The sequence below is a fragment of the Sciurus vulgaris genome (assembly GCF_902686455.1).
Source record: "Sciurus vulgaris genome assembly, chromosome: X".
NCBI lineage: Eukaryota > Metazoa > Chordata > Mammalia > Rodentia > Sciuridae > Sciurus > Sciurus vulgaris.
In genome coordinates, this window is record NC_136471.1 from 45,046,711 (window position 1) to 45,058,048 (window position 11,338).

Here is an 11,338-nt window from a genome sequence, read left to right on the forward strand (position 1 = left end):
CTAATATAATAATGCAAATACAGTGGAAACCTGTGTTTCTTATAGTGGGTTGAATTTCTCTTAAAAATCCTAATCCCTGGTACATTTGTAAGTATGACCTTATTTGGAAATAAGGTCTTTGTGGATGTAATTTATTAAAGAAACTCAAGATAAAATTATTCTGTATTTAGGGTAAGCCTTAAATCTAATGACTGGAGTCCTTGGATAAGGGAAAGGACAGTGAAAGAAACAGGGAAGGTCATATGAAAAGGAGGCAGAGGTTAGAGTACTGTTACCCTAAGATAAGGAATACCAAAACCCACCAGTATCTGAAAGAGGCAGTAAGGATTCTCACCGAGAGAATGGAGGGGGTGTCCATATACTGGAAACTTGATTTTAGACTTGTGACCTTCAGAACTACCAGAGTATAAATTTCTGTTGTTCCAACCCATGTACTTCATGGTAATGCTTTATGACAGGTGTAGAAACCTAAGTGTAACCTTCTACAACTGAATTATCCTCTTTCTCTCCATAAGACATAGCCACTACCCTAATTATGGTGTTTATCATTGTCATAAATGCCTTTCTGCATGCTACATATGTATGAATCTCTCCTATGTATGTCTTTTACTGCATATATATGAATCCATAATCATTATGTGAATATTGTGCATATTATTAAACTTTGTATACAGGGTATCATAAAATTTGTATCTATCTGGAATTAGCTTTGTCATTTATCCATATTTTCCACTGTAACCATCCAATCTTTGCCCCTGCAGAAGTTATGTATCTATGCCCCAAGACCTAGGAATTCTCGACCCATCCACAGTCCAGTCGTTGTTGTCCTGTTCAATTTACCTAAAATTTGTCAATTAATTAACAATGGTGATGCTGAGTTTTCCTCCCACTGCTGTAAACCAGTGGTTCTCCAACATTAATGTACTTCATTAGTCACCCGAAAAAACTTGTAAATACTGATTGTTGGTCCACCTTCAAAATTTCTTATGTAGTATTTCTGGAGTGGACTTGGGTATTTCCATTTCTAACAAGTTCCCAGATGCTGCTGCTGTTGCTCAAGCATGGCAGCCTAACAGCACTATCTGGCTTCCAGGCATGTTGGGTGTTATGATTTGAATGTGAGGTGGGTGTTAGCCAAAAATTCAGATGTGAGACAATGCAAGAAGATTTAGAGGAGAAATAATTGGGTTATAAATGCCTTAACCCAATCAGTGAATTAATCCCCTGATAGGAATTAACTGAGTGATAACTGAAGTGGTAGGGTGTGGCTGGAGGAGGTGGTAATTGGAGTGTGGCTTTGGGGCATATATTTGTATCTGGCAAATGGAGCCTCTATCTCGGCTTCCTGATCACCATGATGCGAGCTGCTTCCTTCCACCACACTCTCCTGCCATGATGTCCCACCTTACCTCCAGTTCTGAGGAATGGAGCCTGATGTAAATGGACTGAGATCTCTGAAAACGTGAGCCCCAAAATAATCTTTTCCACCCCTAAAATTTTTCTTTCAGGTCTCTTAGTCACAGCAGTAAAAAAGCTGACAAAAACATTGAAGCATTCATTGGTTTCTTTCAATAAAATGCAGTAGAGGCTAGAATTTCACCTCTTTCTTCGTGTAAAATGTTTAACTTGATATTGTAATTAATTAGGGGTATAATAAAAGAACTTAAAATGTAGTTGAAAGTGACCCCCTTCAATTACTGGCAACCAAAACAAAAAGAAAGATACATCAATAGATTTGAGTCTGTGTTATATATCAGCCGAGATTGGATTGGGTGCATTCAAGGTGGTATGGCCATAGATGAGTCAGTGTTATTTATCAAACAGTCTTTAGCTTATTGGTTTCAAAAACCTTTTATTTTGGACCAAAATGAATGCTGTCAAATATATCCAAAAAGCATAGAAGAGGAGTCAGATAACAGTGGATATTACTTTTGGGGTGACTAACTTCAGAACAAAACCAGTGCTGATAAAATGCTCACGTGCTGCTAAAAATCAGAAAATCTTTAATCTGTTACAAATTCACTGGTTCTTCCTTCTTGTAATTCTCTGCGTTCAAACTGTGGGAAGAAATAAGAGATAACTGACAAATGTACAGCATTAACATGCACCAGTGACATTCTAAATCTGAATAAACTGTCAATGTGTGTCTGTTGTCTCAACAGGCAAAACCAACACATTTTCCTCTTATAACCCAGATCCTTGGGTATCAAAGTGCTCATGCATAAACATAATTTTATGTTATGATCACAGAAACCTCATTTACCAATATTTAAACGTTGAAAGTGCTTGTTTTGTTTTGCTTTGAGAGATCATTCTGGGATTTCAGTGAGTCTTTCCATTGAAAGACTCTCTCCATGAACCATACTCTCTTAACCTACTTGTGTCACAGGTTTCATCTCAGTAAAAGGAGAGTATTTTTTAAAATGATATATGAGATATAAATTGAATTAATTATGAATTTAGTGAGAAACAATCTCTCTAGACTTATTTTCTTTTGATTGTTGTATGAAATACATAAATTTAAAATAGAATGAATACTTAGGTATGAATTACGGTGATTCTACTTGAAATCATTATTACACCTCTGTGATTAGTCATACACTCAAAAGCATTATTTCCTAAGTTAGTAAAAGAGTATTTCTGTACATGAATGATGAAGCTGCAACTAGAATATGTACTGTTACTTTAGCCACTTGTGGTCAACAATGTTCAAAATAAATGTTGGTCTCAGCTACAAAGTCTGGTCAGCTTTCTACATGGAGCAGTCTTATAGCTCAAAGAATTGAAAACAAGGAGCATTTAAGAACATGCTACATTCCATACCATCTAGTATATAAGCACACTAATAATAGTAAACTGAATTTTAAAGCTAAATTTTCCACCTTTTTTTTTGTTATCTAGTTTACCAAAACCATTTAAAAGTGTATCAGGTATAGTGTCAGTAATGGTTAGGTGATATACATAGCTACACATAGATACCTGGATTCTAGGGGCTGCTTTCAGCTGGTTCTGAATTATTGTTAGGATCTTCTTCCAGTTTTTCAGTGTCATCCTCATCTTTCTCTTTCTCATATTCTACTTCTTGGGCCTCATCATCAGAGTTTCCATACTTATATTCAGCTATTTAATAGTAAAGAATAAAACAGACCACAACTTCTCAGAAAAAAAAAAATAACTCAATTAGCAATCAGTAGAAGCATCCAGGGCTCTATTCTCAGGACAGAAGTATGTTTTATAAAAAGAATATCTGGATACCTTCCTAGTAGTTAATACAATATTTCCATGGCTCTCACATTTCCTCTGGTCAATAGTTTCCATAGTGACATTTCCCCCTCTTTCCCATACATCTCAACCCTGTGCTACTGATTATTTCTAGCCCTTTGGACAAGAAAGGATCAGAATCATATATGGGTCTGATTGCATTTGTTAAAGGTTTTGTTAAAAATTTACTGAACAACTATTTAACTGACTTAAATTCTATTGTTAATTTGTTCCTCAACCTATGAAAATATAATTTTAACCTTTTTCAAATGCTCTAGTACCAGTTCATCATTTTCTTTGATCATCCTGCCAAGAATCTTTACATTTTTAAAATCTACCAGTCAAAAACAGGGTATGCCATTTGTTTACCCTTTGCTTTTAGACACTCCATCCATTTCCTCTTAAGATCCTTCCTGAACATTTAATACCTGCTAGCATTCATTTTCTGTGGGCACATACACTGCATTGCATATCCTCAATCTCTTTTCAAACAGAGACTAGTAGAAGGCAACATATTTTTCCTCAAGACAGGAAGGTATTTACAGAATTGGACTTCTACATGGGCCAATTGGGCCATAGGTTTTTGGAGAACACTGGCCCACTGCTTAACCAGGATAGGTAAGCTATGAGCATGCCCTAGAAGTTAGCCAGCAATTAACAGAGACATCAAAGGCCCAAGAATTTTGCTTTTGCCACCAATAACCTTCCCCTGTTACCAGGGTAGGTAATTGCTCTTCCAGACCTCTGCTCCCTCTCCTGGGTCATCAGGTTTCCACGTGGTCTGTGTGGTGCATTACTGGGATAAGATCACTATAATAGGTAAGGTGTAGAAGGGAAGGGACCACATTTCACCACAAGGACCAAGACACCCACCAAAGATAACTTACCGCCAACTGTGACTTCTACAATTTCCTGATCATTTTCTTCATCATCGTCCTCATTGTGGCCCCACTCTTCATGGCTGTCCTCCTCTTCATTCTCCTTTTCCTCCTCCTCATTGTATTCTTCCTCCTCTTCCACCAGCTGTATATCCCTCTCTTCCTCAACATTGGGCCAGACATGCTCATCCTCTTCCTCCTCCCAAATGGCTTGCATCTCTGCTTGGAAAGCCATCGGGGCCACAAATCCGGCAGCTATATCTACCCATTCTTCAGGCACCAAACCGCCTTCCATGTATTTCTGATCTGGATTCACCCATCTTCCAACTCCATTCGGCCCCCCAGAAGCTGTTTCTCGCTCTTTAGTGGTGTCAGACATGACAGGGGAAACACTCTAGTTAGTTACTGCGATCTGGTGTCAGGGATGATGGCTATGAAAATGGCTGCCACCCAGGTGAATGCTGGGAGGGAGGGGAGGACTTTGGCTGCAGGGGCTGCTGGGATGTGGCGAGGGCACCAGAGAAGGTGCTCCCATAGGGGACAGCAGCTTGAGACTGCACCTGTGGAGGGAGGCCCAAGGAGTGACCTACCCCTGCTGGGCCCTGAGATGGTGGCTGACAAGTTGGGAAAGATTCGGATGGGCAGTTGATGGGGGTGGAGATTAGAGATGTCAACAAAAGATGACCGGCTTCCTCACGAGCTCTAAGCTCATTTGCTGAGAAGTAATGATTGACATGATCTGTGTCCAATGAGTGATCAAGGTCCTCAATTCCTAGTGTTTAGATCTTGTCTCCCTTAATTTCTTGAGTTCTTAGGTTCTTGGTCTAACCTTTAGGTCTGGATGTGTCCTGTCCTTTAAATTCTGCCATTGCCAGAATTAAAGCAGTCCAATATATTTGTACCTGGAGGCACAGGAACTATGAATTTTCCCCCTAATTTCTACCTGGGAAGGACTTATGCTAGGAGGGGTGGACATAAAAAAAATCACATATATCCAATCTCCACAGTTTTACGAACCTGAGAGAGAGAGAGAGAGAGAGAGAGAGAGAGAGAGAGAGAGAGAGAGAGAGAGATGCAGATGTTGTAATGTTATTAAAGTTACTTAGAAAAGAGGATACAAAATTGAAATGCATATAATAGAAGGTTGAGAAGAGTTAAAAAAAGAAACTAGAGTAGGAAAGCATTTAATGAAAACTTCCAAATTCACATCAAGCCTCTGAAAAATGCACAAAGGAGGAGGGATACTTGTTTGAATGCAACCTTACAGACATTATAAAGGATGGATTTCTTAGGATGGTTTCTGAGTAAGCAAACTAGGACTTTATATCGCAATTAGCCCTACTAAGCCATGGTCTCGATTGTAAATAAATTTTAAAATTATGGATATATCCAACACTATTTCTTACTTTGGAAAATCTCTTATCACTCTGAAAATATTTTCTTACAAAAATATGACTTAGAAATATCACATTTCAGAAAAATGCTACCAATAAATCATTTTAATTTCTCTGACCTAACTGAAATGTTTTTAATATTGTCTGTGATTCCACTTCAAGAAGGAAGCCCAATGGTTCTCATAAAGCACTGGCTTAAATTGGGAAAGAAACGTAGAAAATTTCTAAATCTTTTCTCTGTTCAAAGACAACAAAACTTAAGAATCCAAATCTGAGGTCTAAAGTTGTTTTCATCACTTGCTCTCCATTGTGACCATTTTGTGTTACTTATCCTCTGCAGGATTTAGTTTTATCATCTATCAGCCTAGTGAAATTACTCCCTAGTTACTTCATAAGGTTGCTTTGACAATCAAATTAGATAATGGGCATGAAAGCACATTTCACATTTTGGTATGCTATATGTGCTTAAATATTATCAATACAAGTTGAATATTCCTTTGTCTGAAATGCTTGGGAATAGAAGCATTTTAGCTTTCAGATTTTTTCAGATTCTGTAATGTTTACATATGCATAATGAGATATCTTTTTTGTTTTCTGGTAGCAGGGATTGAACCAAGGGCACTTAACCACTGAGCCACATCCCCAGCTCTAATTTTTCATATTTTATTTTGAAACAGGGTCTTGCTAAGTTGCTCAGGGCCTTTCCAAGGCTGGCTTTGAACTTATGATCCTTCTGCCTCAGCCTCCCCAGCCACTGGGATTGAAGGTGTGCACCATTGTGCCCAGATATAATGAGATATCTTGTACGGGATCCAAGCTAGAAGTGAATTTATTCATGTTTCATATATACTTTCTATGCATAGCCAGAAGGTAATTTTATACAATAATTTTAGTTCAATTTTGTTTTGAGTTGGACCTGTCACATGAGGTCAGGTGTGGAATTTGTACTTGAAACATCATGCTGATGCCCGAATATTTTTGGAGTATGTCAAATTTCAGATTTTCAGACTAGGTATACTTGACTTGTAATATTGGTGTCCTATCTTGGATTATTGAAAATAATTTATTGATTTGTCTCTTGGGCCTTCAGAATGAAACTTCTGATTTGGTTTTGGCACAATCCACTTTTTCCCAAGGAACACAGACTTTAAATTCATATTCCCTGGGTATGCAATAATTTGTATCATGCCTGTAGTCAAGGTTTGAGATGGGATGAGATGGAATTGTGTTCAGCACATTAACTATTTGACCAAAACATTTTTCTGCTTTATTTTTAAGATACTTTATAATGATTAGTGTTTCTAAATACACAGTTAAAACTTCCAAATTCTTTCAGTAAAAAGAAAAATGCATCTTATTCTGTATTTCCTTCTTGTTTGAAGGTCTTCTTAATTTTTCATTCAAATCCTTAATCCAAATCTGAAATTAACATTAGCACACAGTATGAGTCTAAAAAAATTCAGTTGATTTTTATTTTGAACAGCTAGATACAACACTATTTTTGAGTAATTCTTACCCTTCCACCTGATGTGTGGTTTTACACCCCTTTGCATTTTCTCTAAAGGGAGAAAAATAGGAGAGGAATTTTGGATTCTTCTTGAATGCCAGAGCTGGATGGTGGCTTAGAGATCACTTCCAAGACCATTTTTTTTTTCTTGGAAAAACTAAGATCCAAAGAATCTGACTGGCTTACCAACATTATGCTAGTTAGTAGCAGAGTGATTCTCAAAATATGTTTTCCTGAAGTCCAATCTGAATTTGAGACAGAATTTCTTCTTACCTATCCAGCCTGTAGGGCATTTTCAGTTGAAGGCTTAAATAACCAGCCACAAAAGAAGTCAACTGCCACAAGTTGAAGGACTCTGAAAGGATGAGACCATCCTGTCTTAATAACTCCTCCCATCCCTGATCAAAAATATTCTCAGGGACCAAGAAGTGCGTGCCACTGTTTCTGGAAATAAGTGACTCCAAGTCAGGTTGTAGAAATAGACTAAATGTAAAATGGACCCATTACTTAGTCGACTTAATAATTAATATATTGACTATAAATCTGTGTAGTTGAAATAATCAGGAAAGGTCACAATGACTGGGCTTTTATCCAGAAAGAAGGAAGGAGGACTTTAGGTTAACTTCCAAATCTGGGCCACAGACCTCTGTGTGGCGACCACAGTTTTCATTTTCCCCTCAAATGCACTTGTTTTCTGAGAGTTTTCTTGACTCTCTGGAAGAAGGGATTTATAAGAGACTTGACCTTACACTATGGTTGGAACTGGTAAAACAATTTTTATACAGCTGCTTCTTTAGAATCTGGTGCTGATTCTAAACTCACAAGATATAGGGTTAGGAAGAAAGAGTAAACATGGATGGGGAAATGTAAGGAAAAAATGGGACATGCAAGCAAGATGGAAACTATCTTTCTCTCACTGGAACACATGCCAGACTTTCTCCATGTTCAAGTAGAAAAATTGACTGCCATGTAGGACCTGGCAGAGAAGTGGAAGTCTTTCCACAAAGCTTCTCTTGAATCTGACCCAGACTTAGAGAAGCTGGAGGAATAGTAACCTGAAAACTAAAGCTACAAACCTGGCTACTGCCATTGTCAACAAGGCAAAGCAGCAGATGCACAGGAGAACACCTGGTCTACACAGCTATTCCTTCATTTCTTCTTTTCAAAGTTTAGGGAAATTTCTGTTGGGAACAACCCTAAACAGAAACATACAAAGAAAGATTTCTGGGAGATGTAGTTGGCACATTATGAATCTCCCACAGTCCAACTCTTGTCTCCTTGGCACCCACAAGCACCATTTTAATGCCTACTTCACTTACAAGTAAAGAAAAGAGCAAAGTCATTCTTCTACGTATCATGATGCAACTCTCCCACATGCAACTGAAAACATGCTAAACCTCTTCATGCAAGGAGATACAAAGTCCCTGCTATGATCTGAATGTTTCCTCTCAAATCTTATGTTGAAATCCTAACCCCTCAGGTGATGGTGATACCACCGGTTATCAGTGATGAGTTCTGCCTCCTTAAATATTGAAGTTTGAACATTAGTGTGCTAAGGCAAGTGTTGAAAGCAGGGCCAATCTCCAACTTCTGGGCTCAAACTGGTCTCCATTTTCATGATCCTACCTGATTACCAATCTACACTGACTGCCTGTCTTTAATTTTTGCTTCAATGGTGTTAGGTGGTGGAGCCTTTGGGAAGTGATTAGGTCATGGAGGAATAGCCATAATGATTGGGATTTGTACCTTTATAAAAGAGGTCGAGGAGGGGAACTCTTACCCTTCCTTGAAGAGGACATAGGGAGAAAGCATTCACCATGGCAGTTTAGAGGCCATGAAAACTTTAAAACATATGCCTTGTATTAAGTCACTGGGGAAATGTCCTCAAAAGGGATTAAGGTTGTGCTCATGGAATCCCTCCATTATCTTTCATGTGAGCATGGTGTTATAAAAGCCTGACTCTTATCTCTGAATAGATCCCTGGCTTCTTGTCTGGCCTTGTACTCTCTTCCTCATAGATGCCCTCCCCCTAATGTGATTCCATCTTTGATAAGGCTCTCGTGAGAGCTGAGATTATGCTGATGTCATGCCCTTGAATTTCCAGAATCATGAACTACATAAATATTTTCCTTATAAAGCCACCCAGTCTCAGGAATTTTCTTACAGTACCAGAAACTTCACTAATAAATACTTTTATCTTTCATTTGATACAAATATCCACCTTAGAGGTGAGACAACTGAGGTTTAGGGATTAAGTAACTTGTCTCAAACTACACAGTAAGTAAACAGCAGAGACATGACAGAAGTACAGGTGTAGTGATTCTGAATCCATAATACAGAACAAGGGAGTCTCCAGGGGGAAGGATGCCTTTCTCATGTAACACCCAAGCCCTGCAGTTGCTACCTGCTAGATAAGCTCAACAAAATCAGATGCAGCAAAGAACCTGTGCCATTTGTATAACTATGCCACCAGAGGGCAGAGGTTTGGAAGTTGTCTTTCTTAAACATTCTTTTAGTATTTTTTTCTGCACGGACTTGGGGTAGCTAAGAGAGTAGGCAATATGTTCTATTACCAGAATTGAGTATGAACTGACTTGGCATTCAAGAGACCTGAGCTTACCACTGATTTTCTGTGGGAAATATGCTCCAGTTAGATATGTGAGCATTTTGGGCATGTATGCTAATGCCAATAGATGAATGTTCCCTCTCCTATTCAGTTTGGGCAGTGGGTACCAAGTAGTTCAAGGTTTCGCTTGGGTGTGAGAATGATATTTAGCATTTGCCTCTGAACCCCAGGGCTGGGTGTAGTGCTTTTCACATAAGGAGCTCAGTCTTTATTCAGTTGAGAAGAAACAAGGGCAAGCTCATTCACCCTTCCCCTACCCATTCCTCGTCAAAACACCTTGCTGGCTTCCCAATCCCCTCAGGTTAAAGTCTGAACTATTTATTCTGGTTTTAAAGTACCACCGTAGGCTGCATGTAACCCTTCGTTTCTCCCCCTACTGCCTGTCTGACTTAAAACGTATGTCTGTAATGTAGTCCTGAAGCTGGCAATGTCTGAAATAAGATACTTCATGTCAGGTATGTGATCAATTAGCATCAGGAATTGCTGTTACTATCATTACAGCTAGAAACTTAGAAAAGCAAAGCTGAATTCAGTTCTTGCTGAGTTTGGTGCACTTTTCTCCCGATTCTTCATTGTACAGTCAAGTACATAATTAATCCTGGATAGTGGGATTTTAATTCTACGTTCTTTGGCCCCTTCTGCATCTTCTATGGAATTCTCAGGGCAAGGGAGGGTACGTGGAATTTTAGTGACCAGAAAACAGGACTAGTTTTCCTCTTGGTATATACACGTGTGCAGCATCAGAAGACTAGGGTTTTGTGCTAGTCGTCTTTTTGTCACTGTGACCAAAATATCTGACAAAATTACAGGAGAAAAATTTAAAGAATGAGAGGTTTATTTTGAGCTAATTATTTCAGAGATTAAGCCCATTGTTTTCCTGCTCCATTGCTCTTTGTCTGAGGTGAGGCAAAACATCATGGTAGAAGGGTGTGGTGGAACAATAAAAAAAGAAAGATGTGGTGGAGATAAGCTGCTCAGCTAATGGCAGGTGGGAAGGAGAGAGGAAAGGGCCATGGACAAGATATAACCCTCAAAGGACTATAAATCCCCAGTACCCTATACTTCCTCCAACCATGCCCTACCTGCCTACAAGTTTCCATCTCCTCCCACTAGTTCACTCAAATTATTAATCCACCAAATAGATGAATGCACTGATGAAATTAGAGCTCTCATGATCCAATCTCTTCCCCACAGACTCACCTAGAAACACTGCTGCATTGGAGACCAAGTCTTTAATAGATGTGATTTTGGGGAATATTCCAGACCCAAACCCAGGACAGATAAGAGGTTTACTTTGATGTCACTTCCTCCTCCAATGAACAAATAATTTCCACAGCACCCATTAGAGAGGTATACCCAGCCTCTGCCTGTGTGTACCTTTCTCTCCAAAGGCCACCAATCCTAGCACTATTTGGCCTTGAATGGCAAGAACTGTCTTTTTCCTGCTCACTTTTGGCATCCATGGATGTCATTCTGTCTGCTGAAGACACTTTTCCTAGCATGAATCTGCACTCCACTGGCTCTGACAGCTCTCTTTCTCTTTTGATTTAGATGAAGGATTGAGCAGCAGAAGAAATCACCCAAAGTTCAAATCTTATCATTTTTACTTTTTTCCTTTTGGCCTTGGTTTTGTAAATCATCTTTGAAAGTATCAACCCAGGGTTCATGTCAG

The 11,338-nt window shown here is 38.9% G+C and overlaps 1 protein-coding gene across 1 annotated transcript; it reads right to left on the reverse strand.

Annotated features, from left to right (window-relative positions):
- Positions 1 to 1,844: 1,844 nt before the first annotated feature.
- Positions 1,845 to 11,144, reverse strand: LOC306650622 (uncharacterized protein). The gene is made up of 4 exons (XM_079122722.1): positions 11,117 to 11,144; positions 4,149 to 4,499; positions 2,980 to 3,120; positions 1,845 to 2,057 (listed from the first exon to the last, which is right to left on the reverse strand). Exons 1-3 carry the CDS (start codon positions 11,136 to 11,138, stop codon positions 2,987 to 2,989), a joined length of 507 nt encoding a protein of 168 aa, XP_078978848.1. The 5' UTR covers positions 11,139 to 11,144; the 3' UTR covers positions 1,845 to 2,057; positions 2,980 to 2,986.
- Between the last annotated feature and the right edge of the window lie 194 nt (positions 11,145 to 11,338).